We start from the raw sequence: 21,106 nt of genomic DNA, 5'->3' as shown, positions 1-21,106 counted from the left end.
CAACCAGAAGGGTGGGGGATCTGGGGGCCCTATCCATCAGGGAGAAACTCTACCTTTTAGCCCAACAAGGTGGTCCTTTGGCCTGACCCTAGCTTCCTGCTCAAGGTTAGTTCCTCCTTCCATAGGAGTCAGGCCATCGCCTTGCCCAGCTTCTGCCCCATCCTAGTGCATCAGAAGGAGATGGCATAAGCTAGACTTTAAGCACATACTCAGAATTTACACAGACCAGATCAAGCCGCAGCACAGGGCTGCAAAGTCTCTAGGTCCACCATCGGCTGATGGGTCAGAGAATGCACAGTCAAGGCCTATCAATCTTGAACACCACGCCAGGGCATCACTGTCCACTCAGGGAGTGGCTGCTTCAGCAGCACTGCACAAAGACACCCTGCTAGAAGAAATGTGCAAGGGTGCCACCTGGGGACATCTGTCCAGCTTTTTCAGACACTGCAAGGTGGACAGGTCCGCCCCTGCCGATGCTGCTTTCGACAGGAGGGTTCTCCAGAGAGTAGTCGTCTAGATCTGCATCCCACTCAAGGATGTAAAGGGTCACTGCTTTGGTACATCCCCTGTATGTGTCACTCCTCCACTGACAGAGAATAGAAAGCTGGCCTTACTGTGAAGCGTCCTTCTGGTCAGCAGAAAGTGGAGCATACAATCCCTCATGCAGAGATCCTGGGCCAATGGGTAGATCGGGTCTCCTCTCCAGGACCCTTAGGCATGTTCACGTTTACACGATAATCTGGATAGCATAGAGAGAACAGCCTTCTTTGCTGTCATCTAACATTCCATTGTTTTTTTTCTATCCACTGTTCAAGCTGTGTGTTTACTACATATGTTAAGTGGCTGGCCACTTGATGATTCAGCTTTGGCATGAACTAAAAGTAGAGAGGTGACCTCCCCTTCCAACTGGTTGCTAGCATTTTTTTCTAAAGTGCTTGACTCTGCCTGCAGGAGGAGTTAACCCATTCCTGTATGCTCCACTCTCCACTGAACAGAAAGAATACTTCATAGTAAGGCAAACTTTCCTATCTCTGGGGCAGGTATAATAAATCAAAAGTAAAAAGGTAGCAAGCTCATCCTCCCATCTGTGCACGGGGGAGCTAAATTGTCCCATAGACTTCCTGTCCTTTGTGCGAACATCCTAGCAGCTTTGGCTAGATAAGGGAGGGGCTGCAGCTCAGCAGCAGAGCACATGTTTATACAATGAAAAGTCCTCAGTCCAGGTTCCCACCACTCTAGAAAAAGATTCTGACCCTCGGGGAGAGTCCTAGTCTTATCCCAGCATCGTACGTAAGATCAACAAACAAAAATTCCTCTGGAGTGCTTTGGGAGGCAGAAAGAAAACTTGAAACTCATCCATTGTGTACAAATATACTGCTTTATTCTAGGGGGATCTTTCTGTTAAGTTCTATCAAGGGGGAAAAACTGGGAAAAGGTCTTTTTTTTAAAGAATTCAACAAGATGGTTTGGAAATTTTTCCCTTGTTGCTTATTATTCCCTGAAGGAATTTTTTAAAATTCACACAAATTTCTAACAAAAACACAAAACAGTCTGACAGACATAAATAGCTGCACGTCATCAGGACCTTTTCCCACCTACCATGGGCTTCTCAGTTACAAATTCATAGGAGGACTCTGGGCAGACTTACATGCAACCAAGACACCAATTTAAAAAAAAAATCTTTTTCTTACAGCCATACAGTAAACTGATTGTATCGGTTTATTTAAAAAACAAAACAGAACAAAAAAGCTCAATTTTTTTTAAAAAAATGTGAGGGACTTTTATTTTTTTTTAAGTTCCAGAAAAACATATTTGATGTTGTAACCCATAACAGTGTATCTGCTATTCAACTACTTATTTATACAGCTACAAGGGGTCAAAATTGGGGGGGGCATAGAGAGGAATTGGGGGGAAATTAGCGTTTTAAACACCTAGAAAATATCATGTACTTCAAACTGTGGGAAGTTTATTGGGAAAAAAGGTCACAACCCAGTTAACAACTTTTCCTCCCCTCCACTTTCCAATTTTTTATCTCAGGCTATACAGTGAAACATGGGATTTCTGTTCAAATGTGACAAAAATGGGGCAGCAGGGGAGTGGAAAGAGACACGCAGAGAGAGAGAGAAAAAGAATTATACAGAAATCAAGTGTGGGAGCAGGTGTTTTTAAAAAAAAATATTCACACAATTTTCTGTATTTAAAAAATACACTAGTGAAGTTCATTACAGGCAGGGGACAGGACTATTAAGTACACAACGGCAAAAGAGAGGACCACTTTCTGATTTTATCGTTGTTACCTTTGTTACTGTTAAAAAGAATACCCCACACACGTAGACACAAAAAGTAGTCCCGCTGCTGGAGAGGTTTTCAACCAGAGGGTTTTAAAAAGGAAAAGAAGGCAGACCTCTGCTGTAGAAATTTAGTGACTGGACAAAACTGCCAATAAAAACATACAATTTTATACTTTTAAAAAATAGCTTGGATTTCAAACTGATCTGCAAGACTGAGAAAATACAGTCTTACATTTGAGCGGACATTGTGAAATGTATTTGACCTAGTTCGGGATAAGCACCGTGCAATGTTTTTCATAATGTAGAAGGAGGGTTTCAATTGGGGGTCAGGGCTGGGGTAAAAGGAGAGCTACGGAGAACAGCCAGGACAATGAAAGTTCTGTCTTCAATTTGGATCTTATTTCCACATGTCCTTTCAACTGAAAGTGACAAGGAGAAGCAAGGATGAACGAGTAGAGAGACAAATAACCCCATCCAAGGATCAACTGTAGTTGGGCTTTTTCATTATTATTTTATTTAAAAAGGGGTGGGATAATTTTTTTAAAACAAACCATTTTGCAAGGCCCAAAAACGCTCATCCCTCCAGGAGATATTAAAAAAAAAATATTATGGATGGGGGACAAGTAGTGGGGAAGCTGCCAGTGGGGTGGGCTTAAGAAAAACCAAAAACGAGAAGTGGGGGAGAAGTTGATGACAGGGAGTACAATTCTTCCAGAACCATTTCTGTGCATCTTGGCATTTGATAGCAGAAGAGTGGTCCGGTGGGAGGGGAGTTTCCTGTGTCAAACCCTGTTTTGTTGGGCATTGGGAGTGCCTGAACACACACACACTTTGGAATTCCCTGTCACAACATAAAGTGGTCTGAGAGGATCCTTCAGTTTTACTCTGCTGCCCAAGGAGGAATGCAACAGACCCACCATTTCAAAAGGGAGGGAATTTCATCACATCTGCTTAAGCTTCCCCCTTAAGCAGTCGAGTCCTTTGCCGCAGTTTCTGACTGAATCAGCCTCTTTGAACATCCAATCAGAGGGCTTTTTTCCTTCTTTCTTTAAAAAAAATATAAAAAGGGGGAAAGGACAACAAGGGTGGAGTATTGGTGTGTGTACGTTACAGGCAGCATTTCCGTTGCCACTGTACTACGTTCTGCTTCGCATCCTACAGTAAGTGTTAGGAAAACCCCACATCGCTGTGGGCAGCAGCTACACTGCAAAAGCACCCAGAGGTTGAAAATCTAGCTTTCTTTGCTTCCATGGTTAGGATGAAAGGATGTATACAACAAGTTTCCTTCTAAGGAAAAAAATATCCTTAATCGGTTTTTATCCTCATACAAGCACCACTTTGTTTGGGAGACAGGATGTGGGGGGGGGAGAAGAGAGAACAAGTATTGAGCTCATCTTAAGAAAGTGTTTTTTCAGGAGCAATTGCGGCCACCGAGCCTTCCGTTTTCTTGTGCCTCCTGTCATTCTCTGTCCTTTGATTTTCATTTGCAATCTGTTGCAGGTCGCACTGCACCTCCTGAGGGTTTATGTGACACGGCGGACTGTCTCTTCCAAAGGCTGGATGCATTCACAGTTTGGTGCTTTTGCAAGGTGTATTGGAAAGGGAAAGAGACAAAACAAAACAAAAAGAGATAACACCCCCTTTTGCCCAACTTTAGTCTGAAAGCTCAGGATCAGAGTCCTCTGGTTTGACTTTGGCAAGTTCTTCGTGCACCTCCCTTACCATAAGGATACGCGTTAACATGATGTCCAAAGTCCCAGGATCTATTGGCATAGTGGAATACCACATAGGGCTATTGGGGACACACGAACGCTCCGGCTGGAGGTAAAAGACATCGCTTCTCTGCTTCACACTTTCAGAACTGTGGGAACAGAGGCTTGTGTAAGGCAGCAGCGTTAAGACAGTACACGGAGAACACAGATTCAAGGAAGAATTTGGGATGGTAACCTAGGCAACAAAACACTGGAAGGCGACTAAGCACCAAAGCTGAGAAGCCAGCAGAGTGGGAAAGGGAACGACAACAGGAAGTGATGCAAAAATGGAAGGAGCTTGGATTGCCTCATGCCAGAAGGGAGCCAATGAAATTAGCAAGTTTAAAAGTGAATAAAGACGCTGTTTCTCTCTCTGCACAGATGACCCATGCAATTCCTTCCATTATATGATGCTTTAGAGTGCCCCAAGTGTTTCCATACAATACCTCAGAAATCCTTTCAAAAAGCCTGTAAGGTGGGTCAATATCAGCCCTGTTGATATGTAATGTTGAACATGCATACAATTAATGCAGTTGTGGCTAACTTGAGGGGGGGGTTCTTTGGCAATTTTAACTGTTTAGTGTTGTTGTGTGCATTTTATTTGTTAACACTTTCAGACCATCAAAATATGCATGCTGATGTAAGTAGGTTACCAGATAGTATCCCTGTCTATCAAAGCAGGGAGGAAGTTAGGAAACAGGCATATAAGGAAAGCTAAAAAATGCTAACGATCAACAATTGATCATGGCACAATTTAAGGTAGAACAATTTAAAGTAGAGAAATTTCTGAGCTTTTCTTTCTGGTTTGGAAGACAACTTGGTGCACAGATATGCAACTATTTCACATTCAACAGTTCACACCATCGCATGGGTGTACAATGAATACACATACAAACAAATGCACAAATCGCCACCCTGGATTTACTTGGGTTCTATGCATGTGCATTCAGTCATCCTTATGACCACTTGTTCATGTGTATGCTCAGCATGAATGCATGCAGAATGTAGCATCTGATCAGGGTTATTGTGATCCTTTTGCAGCAGACGTGGGGAGGGAAGGGCTGAAGCTGAGAGATGGTGGCTCTGCCAAAGGCTACCTGAAGTTATGGAGGAGCTGAGATGGAGGACTTCTTGGTCCACTGCTCAGTTTCTCAGGCCCAGCACTATATTAGGTGTCAAAAGGAGAAATGGCCAATAGTGTAATGGAGGAGTTCAAAGGAAGAGAGGCTATGGCCTACGGTTGGGCTGCCTAGCAGATTTGGCCTCCAAGGGCCTCCATTAAAAAATAATGGGAGGGCTGACCAGGGCTGTGGAAACATAAAGGCACAAGTTCTCCAACTTGCAAAACCGACTGGGTTCAGGGCAACATTTAGTACTGGGCCACACATGCTCCTCTCCCACTCACTAATGATTGGTTCCTGGAAGAGAATTCTTGAGCTCAGAGAGAGACAGGATGGGAATTGGCCCCTTTCTTTTCTAAATCAACTCCAAACCATCTCTCTCTCTGCATGGGGAGCCTCTCAGCACAGATATGCTGGAGAAGCAAAGGGAGGGAAGGTAGCAAAAAGAGGTGGCATCACTCACCACTTTGACAAGTAGAATTCATAGAGCCGAACTGGGCATCTCAAGGGGTTGTCAGTGTTCTCGACCATCTCCACCGCTGTTGGGACATCTTCACCCTCATGGCGTTTTCTTTTGCCTACTAATTTATCTGGAGGTTATGGAGCAGGAAGGAGGCAGGGGAAAGGGGGTAATGGTACAAGGACAATTATCATTAGTCTTCACCATACAGAACTGAGTAGCAGTTGCAGTTACTTTTGCTATTCTCCCTTGCAGGGTGTTCTGTGTTACAGAAAAAAGGAGAAGCTGGTAACAGCCAACATTCTGTTCCAGAGGCCTTGTTCAAAGTTAAAAAAAAAAAAAAAGCACACAAGGTAGCAAAACTTGTCTTGGGCTTTATCACTTCAGAATGCAGGCAGAGTGTTCTGAATGAACAGAATATCTCAGTGATCTTGGCAGGGTCAAAGCCCTCTCCCAGCGTTCCCAATGGACAGAATAGAAGCATGGGGATAGCGATCCGGGCTTCTTCAAAACTGAAGGGAGCTTAAAACCTTCCCCTAAGTGCTTCTTATGATTTTTTCCCCTTGTACTTAATTTTGTATGCAGTGTTTATACTCTATGTTGATACTAAAGAGGATGTTTTGTTCAGTTATTAACTGCATTTTATGGATTGTGGGTTTTTTGTATCTACTGTTTTAACTTACGTTGTACACCGCTTACAGTTTTATTTAAATATAAGCGGTATATAAATGGTCTAAAAAATAAATAAATACATAATGCAGCCCAAATTGATTCCTCTGTGCTGCTTAGTAGCACAAGAACCACAATCTTTTCCATGCTTCCTAGCTCATGGCTAGGCAGTAATGCAAAGTGGGTGGGGCTCCTGGAGCGACTGGGGGCTGCCCTTGGCCTGGGCACTACTCATCTGTGCCGTAACAGATACATTTAGATAGCGCAGAACACGGATTGTAAGAAGCACAGTAACTGAGCTTCAAAATGACACCTGGGTAGGAAGCAGCTCCAGCTAAACAGAACGGTCTATAATTTGTACTTTAAAGGAGCCATATAGGGTTCCAGTGACACACAGTAATATCTGATGGCTCACTAGCTGAACTAATTTAAGATACATGTTCAAACTGGGAAGGGCAGTTTGTATTCTCCAACAGCCCACTTGACTGAACAATAGAGTTATGTATCTGTGTGGCACTCAAAAGTTAGATAAGGTTAGCCCCAATTGTAGTTACTTTTGGCCATATGTATTTGTTTAAATGTTTGTAAATTCTTATTTGTTTTGATGCTAAACAGTGTTTATGTACATAGTACAGAGACTACTGAGGAAGGCCAAGGTCGAAACTCATCTGGATTCTGTTGATACTCTGATCGATATTGTAGTGGGTTTTGTTGATATTTTGCAAGTTATAACTGTACATATTGTTGATATTTTGTCAGTACACACTTTTAAACTTTTTTTTGCTTTTGAAATAGATATATATTGTTTGTTTTTTATTGTTATTAGTTTCACCATATATCAGATATGTTTATGTTAATTTGTAGAAGTAATTGTTGATCCCAGTCTTTTTTATCCTGTCTCCAGGGAGTCTCCAGGGAGTTTCCGAAGGGGAACTCCCAAGTGCAGCTGCAGCCAATCTCAGCTGATTGTTTGGGCTTCGGTTGTGCAGGGCTCTGTTCAAGCATCAACAATCAGTTGTTCATCCTGCACTGCCTTTTTAAGACCCAATAATCAGCTGATATTTGGGGGGTGCAAAGCACCTTGAAAAGGACTTTGCAAACCCCTTTTGGTTCAACTGCAACTTTTCCTGCCTCACACCAGTTGTCATATATGATGTCAGGTGCAGGATAGGTGAGCGTACCTTTGCCAAAATAGTCTGGCAGGCAAAATGGAGAGTCCTGGTGGGCCTAATTAGGCCCATGGGCTGGAGATACCCCAGCCCTGACTTTGACAGCAGAATATAAATACTCAGTTTCCCATGTGTTTAATAACAGCAGCCAAAAATTTAGCTACTTTTTCTGTAACATAAGGCTTGGCATCTGCTTATAGAAAATCGACATAAAAACAAACAAAAAACCCTCTTCTGGGTAAGGTTCAAGCAGTGGATGCTTCACATAAACCACTACAGAAATCAGAAAAAAACCAGAGGAACGCAGGTATATTTGGGGGAGGGCACCAAAGCCCCACACCTGCGGTCTGCTGGAAATCTCTATTCAGCCACTTCACCCCACACATTCAAGGCTATCTTTGTAACTGTTATGGACTAGAAAACTGTTGGGTTTTTGGAATTTTTTTAAAAAACAAAGTAGATTCTATGGGTTGTTGTGTGCTTTCACAGAATTGCAATGTGTGTGTGTGCATGTGCGCACACACACACTCTTCTGGTAACTCAAGCAAGTCAAGCCATACACTGCAGGAGAAGACCACCGACAGCCCACCCACCTGATTCTACCTCCTGCTTCTGGAAAGGAGGGAAGAAGCGTAAATAGGTCAGCTTGGTGTTGTACTTCAGAGTGCGAGTGCGTCGCATGACATGGGCAAAGGACAGCTTCATGTGCTCGCTGACATTCTTGAGCTGGAAGTATTTGGTGTTGAAGAAAAGCAGCGTATTCAGGAGGACGATAGGGGAGTAGGCACCCAGCTGTTTACACTCCCATAAGTGCTCCTCTTCAATTCTTGAGAACATGTAACCTAGAGATTAGATGGCCGGCAGGGAAGAGTGTTGGGGGAGGGGGAGAGGAGGACAGGGGACACAACAGAGAACAGAAACCCAATCAGTCATTTACCACTAGTTAGTTGCTGGGGAACTGCCAAGTGCCTCCTAAGATTCTTGAACTGAATGCTAAGCTACAAGGAGGTGCTGCAGGGACAGCTATGAGCCTGGCATTAGTACAGTTTTCCTCCACATGGTGACCTCCAGACGTCTTGGACTCCTCCTCCCATTATTATTATTATTATTATTTATTTAATTTGTATCCCACCCTTCCTCCCAGCAGGAGCCCGGGGCGGCATGCGCTGGCTGGGATTGATGGGAGTTGCAGGCTGCATACACACCAAACATTTAAAGCATATGATATCCCCCAAAGAATCCTGGGTAGTTTGCTAAGGGTGCTGGGACTTTTGGAGCTCTGTGAAAAGTAAACTACAATTCCCAGGATTCTTTGGGGGAGGCTACTTGCTTTAAATGTATGGTACGTAGACAGCTGCACTCCAAATCAACTGGAGGGCACGATGTTGGGGAAAGTTACTCTACAGCGAGGCAGGTAAGAATTTGGAAGTGCACACTCAAGGGGCATGATTCCTGCCTTCCCGCCTATTACTAATGGACTGCCCCAGCGCCAGCATCTGTAGGAACGTTGGCTTCGCTCTTCTTTTCAGAGGAGTATGAGCTAAGCCTTCTAGTTTTTCCTCACACATGCACCCTCTTTTATGTTCATCTCTTCTTCTTCTTTAATATTTCCTTTGTTATATTTTCCTCTGTGCAGTCTCAGAAGCCACATGTGCACATAGACCATAAAGAACAGGAAAAGATAAAAATTCAATGGAGGTCCACTAAAACAGTCCCAGCACTCTCAAAGACAAACAGTCCACGTTCCATCAAATGCTCAGGTGGATCAAATGTCTTGAAAGATGACAAGGACTGTGCCACATGGATGTTTCTGAAATGAGAGTGTGCTACAAATGGAGCATGGTGACAGGAAATGCCCTGTCTCCTAGCAGCCACCTTCCTGATCACTGATGGTGAAGGTGCTCTAAGCAGGCCTCAGAAGATGCTCTTAAAAAGAGGAAGGTTGTTATTTCAATTTCACATTAATAACGAAAGTTTAAAAAAAACATTCCAAAAACAGTCATCTCAGAGTTGCCAGGAACAGTATCTTTGAGCCATCAAATGTCTGGGTAAACAGGAATGCATATAAATTCCTCCTGAGTAGTCAATGATGAGAGACAGACACAATTCACTAGGGAGGGCATTCCACAAATTGGGAACTGCCAGTGAAAAGGCCCTATCATAAGTTAACGTGGACAGCCCCTGGTGGCAGCACCATCCACAAGGCCTCACCTTCCAAAAGTGAGGTCTGAGATGGTCGATATTTGGGGAAGTTGCTCTTTTAGGTACTTGGGTTCCAAGCCATTTAGGGCTTTATATGCTAGTACTAACACCTTGAATTGGGCCCAGTCGCTCACTAGAAGCAGTTTTGTCTTAATTGTTTCAAGAGCTGCTGAATATGCATTCTTGCCTTATAAATATGGACTATAACAGTGACCCACAGGGACTATAGTGGGAAGAAAGAGAAAGTACAATGAAGTCTGAAGTCAGTGCACCACCCCGTTTTACTAAGAAGCCATCATCTCCCTCTTTTGAGTCCACAAGCTCCCTTCCGGTACGCGCCCACATCACATTACGGACAAAACAAGTAGCCTCCTTACCACTGGGAAGTATTGTAGGCTCCCAGATTTTCAACAGTTTTGTAAGTTCGATCATAAACCTGGAGTAGGGCTCGGTAAAAATGTTATCTATTCTACCATTCTCAAATAGGTACTGCAAGAGAAGAAAAAAGAGATGACATAAAATTTGGAGGTTTACGGAGAAAGGTGCAGATGAATTCACTTCTGTTCCCCCCTCCTAACATGGGAGGGGGTATGCCTTATGTAGTCATGGAGGTGATTCTGTTCTCCAGACTGTGGCTGGCTTTGGGTAACAGGCAGAGCCTGGAAAAGTTACTTTTTTGAACTACAACTCCCATCAGCCCCAGCCAGCATGGCCACTGGATTGGGCTGATGGGAGCTGTAGTTCAAAAAAGTAACTTTTCCAAGCTCTGGCTAACAGCCAGACAAGCTGGACCATTTATACAGTCACCTCCAGCCCTATTTTCCACCACAACCCTGGAAGATTGACCCCAAATGCTCTCTTGTACACAACATTAATTGGGCACATCAGGCTGGATAGGTGAACAGAAGGGCACTCTTGGCAGCTGCTCCCCAACTTTGGAATTCTCTTTCCCTGGAGACTGGCCAAAGCCTGAGCTTGTGCAGCTTCCAGAAGTGCTCTAACAGGTTTTCATTCAAGCCAGCTTTGGCAGAGAGGGGTGGGGTAGAATAATTAGCACATTGTTTCCCCGAGGCCTTGGAAAGGTGTGCTGTAAGTCCAGTTAAAGAAATCCACAACACTGTTTCCAACTCTCTGAAAAGGTATTATTGGCACACAGCTGCAGGGGAACAACCCTAGAATAATCAATGTGAAAGGATTCTCTCAGAGTCAGACTGTCATTTATTTCTATAATTTATATCCCACCTATATCAGTATATACTTAGGATGGCTCAGAAGGGTTTAAAATACAGTAGCAAAACAAAGGGATTGATTTAAAAGCACAAATCAATTTAAGAGTACTAAGAGCCAGAACTTTAAAAAAAGGAAAAAAGGAAATGTCCACTGAAATCACATTGTTTGGAAAGCATGTTTTAAAAACAAAGGGGCCACTTGTACTTCACTTGGGAGGCTATTCCACAGTCTGGGTGCCATCACCAAAGAGGCCGTGTCCTTGTAATGACCCTCAACACATCTATTGGGTGAGGTAGGGTGGGATGGATAGACAGGAGGGCTTTCAGATGTAGAAAGAGGTTCCCAGCATGATTCATATGAAAAGAGTCAGTTCCTAATATATTCTGGTCCCAGAAATTTAGGACTTTAAAAAGGTTAAAGCCAACACCTTGAATTGAAACTGGTAACAGATTGGCAATGAGTGAAGCTGACAAAAGACTGGCATAATATGAGCTGATCTGCCTTGGCTCAATAAAGCAATCCCTTCTGCTGATCAATCCCTTAAGCACAAATACAGAAATTTAATGTCAGATGGGCAATTACCTGCTGAATTCCAAGGCACAGGTATAAGATGCTGTCAGGGTCGTACTTTTCACCATTTGGTCGCCGTACCTCCTGGATAAACTGACACAAGCCGAAGCTGAGCTCCGAAAAAGAACAAGAGAGGATGTCCTCTTTGAGCTTCACAGGCCGAACTGCAAAGAATAAAAGCACCCAAAGTTGATCGAGCCTCTTTTGCAAGCAGAAATATTTGAATGCTCAGTTCCATTTAGTGTGACTGAGGGCATCATCTGCTCAAATGCAATTAAGAAATTCTTTCTTGTTTCCTGAGCACCTGTACAGCACAACATTGATCATCAGTGGAGGCAAGCAAAAATCATAATCCTAAAATGGCAGCCTAAAAGGGAAGAAGGATTACTATCCTAGTAACTAACAAACTAAATAAATTAACTGCGGGTTCAAATCTCATCTTGACTATGAATTCTACTAGCTGGTCTTAAGCACAACATCACACCATCACCTCTCAGCTTCAGCAGCCTCCCAACGTACAATATGAGGCCTACCTTAGAAGGCTGTTGTAATGATTACTTGATAATCTATGTGAAGTGCTTGAATTCTGAAAGCTAATTATTATACAGCCATGAGAGTGGCTGTATACCATTGCCAGCATGTATTTTTCACATTCTGCAATGTTAAATTGAAAATACCTCCCTTGTCATTCTGATGCTTCCCATAAGCTCATTTTAAAACAAAACCTTACAAAACGTACAGTCCTGAACTCAGAAACACTTGCTTAACAACCCTCTAAATTTTCATGGCGATACACAACAGTCAGAGAGAATTGAGAGTTCAAAGTGTAAAAAGAGAGAGAGAAAAACAGACCCATTGGACTTTTTTCTGTCAGTGTTGTCATAATTTACTGAAATTAATTAAAAAATCAGCCATGTTTACTGAGTACCTGTAATCCTATTACTGACCTTGCCTTCATCTTCTGCAGTTTACAAGTTAAAAAAATGCCTGACCCATTTTTAATTAATTTAAGAAATTTAGCATTGGAGTCAATCCCGGCATGCTCAGTAAGAACCAACTGTCAGCATTCTAAAAGCCAGACTCACAGCTGCTTGGCTTGCCCACATCCACACCAGGCCTTTACTTCACTTTAGGCAGTCATGGTTTCCCCCAAAGAATCCTAGGAAGTGTAGTTTGTGAAGAGTGCTGAGAGTTGCTAGGAGATGCCCTGTTCCCCTCACAGAAGTTTAATCACAGGTGATGGGGAAGGGAGGAGGAGGAAGATTTACTATAGGAAACTTCACTAAAATTGCAAAGTAAATCAAGCATATTTAAAGACTATCTGAACTACATCAACTGTGTTAATATTGTTGCTTCCTCACTGCTAAAGCAAGATCAGCACAGCACGTCTTGTTTCTGTTATTTGGGCTGATTGCAGGTGTTGCCACCACTCACCATATGCTCAGAGGCATGTTACCAAATTCTTCGAAGCTACATAGGAAGTGGATTGGACTGTGAAAGACCAACCCAAATTGTGTTTGCATTTTTACAAATTTGTAGGGCAGTACAATATCTCTGAGAGGAGGTCAGGTCTCCTGCTCCCCTGGTGCATTCACTATAGCTGCCCAATTTTCCTGCTTTTTAAAATTTGATAGAAATATCTGTTGCCTATCGATATGTTCTCAAGGTTTTTTTGGCCTATTAGTGAATTATTATTGTTTCTAACCATTTAACCAAGAACTGCCTACATGCTCTCAAGCTTGTTTCTTAGAACTGGAATTGAGGCCTAAAAAACTTGTTCGCTCTCTCTTTTTTAAATGAAAAACAAAACATTCCAGATATATGAGGGAATATCTGAGGGGAACATACTACAGATCCTTATTATGGTAAGTTCGTACTACAGCTTTTACTAAGTCTCAGCAACTATGCACTAGCTGTACAATAGGAAAAATGGAACTTAACACAAATAAAATCTTATGCATGACAAAAAGACATTTTTATTTATTTATTTATTAAATTTAATTTATATACCGCCCTAAGCCCGAAGGCTCTCTGGGCGGTGTACAAAAAGATAAAAAACAAAATGACAAAAAGACATGACATGAATTGACATCAAACAAAGGGGAAGTCTGATGTAATCTATTCAATTTCAAATGGTGGGTTTCAGAGGAACTTGAAACAGGAGAACAATATGGAAATGGCCTGTTGGTACGCTGTGTGAATTAAACTTAGGTCTTGAGTTTGGGAACATAATAATCCCACCAAAACAGATTTGAGATATTCTACATGAACATTCTTGTTGAGTCTACAAACCAGCATTTTAGTAATCCCTAATCCCTAATCCCAAATTTGTAATCTCTAATTGCAACCAAGAAGATTCCATTTAATTCAATTATTTGCTTCCAAATAATGCATTTAGGATCAGAGCATTAAAAGGCATTTCTGGCATTCCTGAACAGCACACTTCCAGGACCAAGCAATATGTACAATGAGATTTGATTCACCCCCATCCCTTCCTTTTAGGATGATTCTGCTGAAAGATCAAGGCCAGCCCTTCCTTCTCCGTGGCACCATTACCTCCAAATTTCAAGTCTCCTTGGTCTTCCTGCGTGTTTTTCCACTGGACCCAGTTCTTCCAGGCGTTCACCCCGTACATATACTTGAGACTCATCCCGGAAACGGAACAGCCTGGGTAGGAGCTCTGCACAAGCATCCGAGGTTCCACAGATACTATGGACTTCTTCCTCCCCTGAAGGAAAGCCAAAAAGTGTGCAAGGGCCAACTAGAACTGACAACAAAGGCATCATTTCTCTTAAATCGTTTATATTCAGGAGTGGGAAGCAGTGGCCAAATCTGAGGTATCATTTCTCCTCCTCACCATCAACTTACAAAAGCAAGAGCTATGGGACTTACTGACATTTGGGGAGTGGAGATCCTGACCTGCCACTGTCCTTACGTCTCTTCTTGGACATAAAACTAGTCAAGGAAGACATTTGATTAAGCTTATCATGTTTTGAACATACACCTATACTGACTTGAACTTAATGCTTCTAGACTTTTGGAAGAGAGGAGGTGAATGGGCAATGCACATAAACTAGTTGCCATTGTGTGGCAATAGCCGCATGGAAAATGATCTTGGGATACTAATCACCTTTATAGGGCTCAAGATTACTGAGATAATGCACATGAAGTGCACTGAATTCTTTAGATGCCACATGTGTATGCATCATTCTGTGTTTATCCAAAACAAGTCTGGGGAACCTTTGGACCTCCAGATGTTGCTGAACAACAACTCCCGTCATCCCCAGCAAGCATGGTCAATAGCCAGGGATGATGGGAGTTGTCGTTCAGCAACTTCTGTAGGCCCAAAGGTTCCCCACACCTGATCTAAAACTACTGTTTCAGTGATTGTGACAGCCTCAAGTACAGAATCAAATACACACAAGTTTCCAGTATTCTTTTTATGTTACACAGAAGTTGACCAAGAAGCAGATGCCTGAGGGAAGGAGGCATCAGAAGTTGTGCTGCCTCTTTCCCATTCCTGCTCTCAGTTGGGACATAATTTTGTTGTGGTTGGGAGATGAAGGAGAGAGATGCGATTCCCACACTCCTGACCACAACCCAGGAGTTTCCTTGGAGAATGGGAAAATGAAGAGGGAAATTTGGCACGGGTGCGAGAGGGCCAAGAAGCCAGGGGAAATGGAGGAGGGCCCTTCACCCCAAATGGCCACCATCAGCCCACCTGCCAAATGCCATGGGGGGGGGGGCTTTTCCCAAAAAGTAATAGATAAGCAGCAGTAAAACCAATGGTGCTCCTTACCCTCCTTTTCGGCTGCGGAAAACCATCTCTATGTCTCCGCCTTGCTCGTGCACGCGAGTGAAAACCCATCCCTTTGCTGATTGGGTCAAAGGAGTCTAGTTTTGAAACAAAAGCAGAGGCTTAGTAAAAAGGTGGCAGCAGCAGCAAGGGCAGTGCTGCCAACAGCCGCCTCCTGGGGCAGAAGGCAGTTCCCAGCACACAGGGCCAAGTTGAAATGTTTCTGGCAGCAGGGGTGAAAAGAACCTTAGGGCCAGGGCCCAGCCTTCCCTACCCAGGAGCATTTTCTTTCGCAGCTGACAAACCTGAAGGGAAGTCAGCCTCCAGGTCCTGCTCCAGCTCTCCTTTGGAGAACTGCCTTGGCTCAGGCTCAGGCTCGGGCACCGTACTTGAGCGTAAGGCATAGTGGTTCAGCTCTTCCTCCCAGCTGTGAGGGGTCGACACTGCTTCGGACTCTAAGTCGCCACTGTATGTGCTGCCTTGATCTGTAATTGAGAGGGGCAATAGGTGATGCTCAGGAGGTGGCGGCCAACAGGCGGAAGAACGTAGGGATGCAGGAGGCTGCCTTATACCAAGTCAGGCCATTGGTCCATCTAGGCTCAGTACTATCTACGCTGACTGGCAGCGGCTCTCCAGGTTTCCGGCAGGGAGCTCTCCCAGCCATACCTGGAGATGCCATGGTGGATTGAACCTGGGACCTTCTGGATGCAAAGCAGATGCTCTTCCACTGAGCTACAGCCCTTCCCTTAAGCAGGAGACGGAACACCTCCTCTTAGTTACAAACCTGGCTGCCTATGGCAAGCTAGATACAAAAGAATAAAGTCAAGGTGGTAAATGAACATCATGCATTTTTATAACAAAGATATGAAAGGATTTAATAATTTTACACTCGGTAAGTCTATGGCCTATGGTGTATAAAACAATCTTATATGACTTCACAACACTGAAAAGCAGTCAGTGTATATAATATCACATTACTGTATTCTAAAATATCTAGTTGTGCCGATCGGATAACTTTTGCATCTACTGATTGGTCAGGGAATATAGTCTCTAGATTTGCATTTCTTTTGCTTGAAGATTTCCACTGACAAGGGCCCCACCCACCCATCCACCTGTGAGGACTTGGTTTAATTGTTGAACTGTTCTGTCAAAAAGTTTCTTTTAAATATTCAACCAAAAACCTACCCTCTTGCCATTTAAAATCAGATTAAGATTAGATCTAGCCCTGCCCTGCAGGCAATGTCTGGGCAACTAGGCAGGGAAGCATTATAAAAGTTGATGTGCTTACCTACCCCAAGCAAGGTAGGAGTGGACTGGGGCTAATAAAAATCCTTTGCAGACTATTAAATACTAGCAGCCTTGTACCTGGCATTGTTCAGGAATTCTAAGAAATTTTTAAAAACCCAGTGTTTTGAAATCAGTAATTAAAATTAGTGCAGTCTCAAAAGGTTCAGAACACCATCTTGATTCAAAATAGTGTCCAACTGTAACCAAACATAGACAAAACCCAGCTCCTCCCTCTCAGGAATCATTGTGCAATGGTACCTTAAGAGGAAACAGATAACAACTTTCCAAAATATACAGTAGATGTGGGATTATTTTGCTAAGTCAAGCAAATAAGTACCAACCCTTTTCAAATATCTTAGGGTCCAAGAACAGTTCATGCTCAGATGTCTGAGAGCCTGAAAGAAGTGAAGAAGAAAACAAGGATGCACCAATGTGGCCAGACCAAAACACAACAACCTCCTGCCCAACAACCACCAAAAAAAATGTAACTTCATATGAAGCTACTATATACTAAAGACAGACCAGTGGTCCATCAAGCCCGCCACTGCCTACTTTGAATGGCGACAGTTCTACAGGGACAGGCGGGAAAAGGTCCTTGACCCTTTTTCACTGGAGAAGGTGTGGACCGAATGTGGGACTTTCTGCATGCAAACCAGGTGCTCTGCTGCTGAACTATGCATGGCCCCCTGTCCTGTTCCATCTCAAGCCTCTTCAGGGCATACAGTTGGGATGGCTAATATCTTGCATAGTTCCTTTATTTAAAAACATTGATAGAGCAGCTTTTATTGGTGATTTCAAGGCAGTTTACATAATTAGTTACTAGTAAAAGGCCTGTGAAATTTCAGGGGGGGGAAGAGACTGTCTGAAGGGGTGGGTTGTTGCCCTCCCTCCCATTACACTTTTCTTGCCCTTCTACTTCCCCTTCAGTCCCTATTCCCCACCTCAACAACCCACTCCAAGCCTTGCTCAAATATTTAAGTTGTGAAAAAGTGCTTGATGGCAGAATTGCTCCAGATCCCAAAAATGGAAGGGGGCAGAACACAAGGAGTCCATTTCAATGTGGCCCTCTTTGGGACACTGGAAAAGCTGCTTCATTACAGAATCAAAAAGAAGAGCTACCATGGCCCAGAATAGGCCAGTGAAATAAAAATTTGAATGTATAAATTCAACTTCCCCAGCAAGATTCCCTCCCCACCCACTCTGCTGTGGGACCTCTCTCTCCCCTTCACCAACTCCTTGGGTTTCCTTGAAAGAAAAGCCTTGCACCTCCTCGCGAGTGTTCTTTATCCTTCTCATCCTCTGCAATCATTTCTGCCATCTGGAGGAGATCTGCCTCAAAGGCATTGGTGGAGCTCTTCTCCTTGATGTCTGGAATGGTTTCTATTGCCTTGCCAGTATTCTCTGGAGCAGGTGGAACCAACATAGGAACTGGGACCTGCAGGGGAAATGTTTCGATTTGTGGAAAGGAGAAGATCAGCAGGGAACAGCACAACAACTAAGAGTTGTCCATGGGGAAGGCAAGTCAGAGAAAGATTCTCTTGGTGAAGGATCTCAGTAACAATGCAAGAAACTCCCCCCATTTCCGACTAGTGTCGCAAACTTTTAGGCACCCATCTTAATCCCTCCTCAAACATGGTCTTTGCCATCTCAAGACGATCCTGTAGTAGTCAAGCAGGGGGAACGTTTTTTAAAACTAGTCAGCTTCCGTTAAGAGCCAGTCACGAACTAGACTTAAAGCAAGGCCCTTCCCATGATGTCTAGGATGGCAGCCATGATTTATTCCCAGCCTCTCAGGCCACCAGAGCAGGGGTGGGGAAACTTTTTCAGTCCAAGAGAATTTCAAAGGCCAAACACAGAGGCTTGGAGAGCTGCATTTGGTCCCCAGGAATGAAGTTCCCCACCTCTGCTCTAAAGAAAAGGTTGTTCATGATGCACCAATAAACCACTCACCCATTTCCAGGCGACTTCCTAGTGCCTGTTGGTTGCTGGGCTTCCTTCAACAAATGTTGGACTAAGGGAAGCTTGGCTTGATCCAGCAAGACAATTCTGATGCTCTTCAGCAATGAGTACAGAGCATCACTCGACACAAACAACAGTTACGCTTTCACTGTTATGCGACTGCAAGTACACTCATCCTAGCAATGTACAGACTCACACGGGTTTGGGGTTTCTCTCAGCACCACCAAAGCTACTCATGTGGAGACAGTCAGTATTGCCAAGGCTGGCCACAAGCCAACCCAACAAGCTCAACCATTGAAGTCACTTTCTGAAAGCCAAGGTGTGAAGCACATCACTTACGGGTATTGGCATTCCCAGTGGAACTGGTGTGTACTGGGTGAAGAGATGGAGAGGAACTGGTACAAACACTGGTACAGGAACAGGCACCATGATTATTTTGGGTGGAACGTCTTCTTCTTCTTCTGTTATGTTAAAAATAAAAAGCATGATCCTCAAAGAAGAGCAACTGGTTGTTCATTCATCTCCCTTAACAGGCTGTTAACTTTTCTTTGCTAACCACAACTGCTGCTCCTAAGGCACCAGCCCTTTCTACACAAATGCATCCTCTTACGTTCTCTGGGACTCAGTTGTTAACGCCATTCTTACAAGATTATTCCATGCCAAGGAACACAATAGATGACCCAGCACCCAGGTCAGCCTTCACCAACCTGGTGCCCACCAGATGTTTTGGACCACTCTGAGCTAGCACAATCTTGCTGGCTGAGGCTGATGGGAGTTGCAGTTCAAAACTTCTGGAGGGTACCAAGTTGGCCAAGGCTGCCCTAAACTAAGGGGCTTCTCTACAGAAAGCCTGCTTGCTTCTGTATGACTCCCCATAAACAAAGGGGGCAGATGAGAGTCAAAATTTCATATGGCTTTGATAGGTGGACTGCCCTGATCTCTTCTGCATTGGGATATGCACTTATTCACACACAGAGAAGGCACTTACACATCAGAAAGGCATACCTGGGATACAGAAGACTATCTACCACCCAATGATGGCCCTTTGCCTATGGAGGAAAAATACTCCCCTGCCACTGGGTAACACCACCTAACTGGGCTTCTGCAGACTCTTTATTCAGTGCACCACCTAAAATTAATATCCAGATTTGCTAATATAAGGGCCATGACATTTCTCTTTACTTCTGCTCTCTGACTTGCAAGATACCAGAATATTGCACCTATTTCTGGAGAGAGAGCCAAGTAATTGCTGGCCTTTAATATTTCCAAAGGGAGAGACACCCTTGCTTCTTTCTCCCTGGAGCCTTTGCCACATTGCAAGGCTCTGGTTCCAGAGCCCTGAACAGGCACACATCCCTTACATGGTGGAGATGCACTGCACCACTGTGTTGCAGGTCCTACTGATCAATAAAACTATTACAAATTGTGGACCGGAGCTTTTCCATCTTCCCTAACTATCTTTCTCTCTCTCCCCCTCCCCTTTTTTGCCTTGTTTACTTGCCTAACCTGAAGAAGAGTTCTGACAAATCCCACTACTTGCTCACTCCTTTGTGACACTTTAGCTGGTCAAAAGAAAAAGTGCTTACACAAATTTTATATTTAGTTATATTTTAACAGGCCAGAACAGCTACAAGGTGCCCTTTTTGATTACATACCTGTCTGGCATTCCTTGTGTTGCGTATGAGGCTTGCAAGAAGTGGCCTTGGTCTGTGTTATGGGCTTGCACAGTAAGGCTTTGTTCTTGAGAAGTCGGGGAGGCTGTGAAGGAGGCAGCTTCAAAGCATCTGTTTGAGTACTTGCCTAGTTCAGAGCAGAAAATGAGGTTCAGTAACTCTTTGCTGCATTTCCGTAAAGGGCAACACCTACACTAAGACCAGCTAGTCTCAGTTACCAGTCCACAAGGCCTCCACCCTTCCATTGCCTGTGCCTCTATACCTCTCTCTACATACAGTACAGAAATGCCCCCATATTTTGTGTAATATATAGAAAAATATACAAATAAAACTGACATTGGCATTATTAAAGGTCTTTAAGTAGATGTCCCAGAAATTTTCCAGAAAAACTTACATCTCCAATAATCTTTGCTGTCACAGTAGGAACTGCACCTGTTAAAAGGGGAGGGAAACGTTTACCGCTCTTCAGAATATCTTGAATGGTTCTAGGTTCTTGAGATTACAAAAAGGGACCATAAAGCAACACGTGTAGGGCCATGTCTCCTATTGCTTTCCAAAGTCACAAAATGTCAATTTGCATCCCAGGATACCAACAAAATTTTAAAAAGGAAAGAAAACCAGGGCTTAATAGATGTGTGCGCAAGAGAGAAAGAGACAAGAGACACAGTCACCGAAGCAAGTGCACTTATAGCTGTCCTACCTTGCAAAACATTATTGGAATTGGCTGTGGGCTGGGCAGCAGGAGCACTAGCAAGGGACACCACGTTTGCTATAACTGGAGTGGAATCCTTCCTGAGAGATGGAGGGGGCCCTGCAGAGGGCGTTGGTGTCATGGAAAGATTTGCTGTGTAGAGGAAGCAGAATGAGTTGAAATAGTATGAACGTTAATTACACCAAGGGCCAGTATTTAGACCCCAAATCACTCAAT

At 43.7% G+C, this 21,106-nt stretch overlaps 1 protein-coding gene across 12 annotated transcripts in view; it reads right to left on the bottom strand.

Moving 5' to 3' along the window:
• Positions 1-1,359: 1,359 nt before the first annotated feature.
• Positions 1,360-21,106, bottom strand: part of ZMYM4 (zinc finger MYM-type containing 4) — a 78,688-nt gene continuing 58,941 nt past the window's right edge. For all 12 annotated transcript variants that reach the window (XM_061596164.1, XM_061596165.1, XM_061596172.1 and 9 more), the window contains 14 exons: positions 20,879-21,022; positions 20,573-20,610; positions 20,161-20,305; positions 18,845-18,966; positions 17,813-17,981; positions 16,888-16,941; positions 15,565-15,744; positions 15,263-15,357; positions 14,020-14,191; positions 11,476-11,627; positions 10,041-10,152; positions 8,055-8,303; positions 5,627-5,753; positions 1,360-4,152 (listed from right to left, as the gene is read on the bottom strand). In XM_061596164.1, the coding sequence (XP_061452148.1) occupies positions 3,945-4,152; positions 5,627-5,753; positions 8,055-8,303; positions 10,041-10,152; positions 11,476-11,627; positions 14,020-14,191; positions 15,263-15,357; positions 15,565-15,744; positions 16,888-16,941; positions 17,813-17,981; positions 18,845-18,966; positions 20,161-20,305; positions 20,573-20,610; positions 20,879-21,022 (1,967 nt within the window). In that variant the 3' untranslated portion in view covers positions 1,360-3,944. The remainder of the gene's footprint in view (positions 4,153-5,626; positions 5,754-8,054; positions 8,304-10,040; positions 10,153-11,475; positions 11,628-14,019; positions 14,192-15,262; positions 15,358-15,564; positions 15,745-16,887; positions 16,942-17,812; positions 17,982-18,844; positions 18,967-20,160; positions 20,306-20,572; positions 20,611-20,878; positions 21,023-21,106) is intronic.

Source organism: Rhineura floridana, chromosome 15, assembly GCF_030035675.1.
Source record: "Rhineura floridana isolate rRhiFlo1 chromosome 15, rRhiFlo1.hap2, whole genome shotgun sequence".
NCBI classification, from domain to species: domain Eukaryota; kingdom Metazoa; phylum Chordata; class Lepidosauria; order Squamata; family Rhineuridae; genus Rhineura; species Rhineura floridana.
This window is presented reverse-complemented; position numbering and strand designations above follow the sequence as displayed.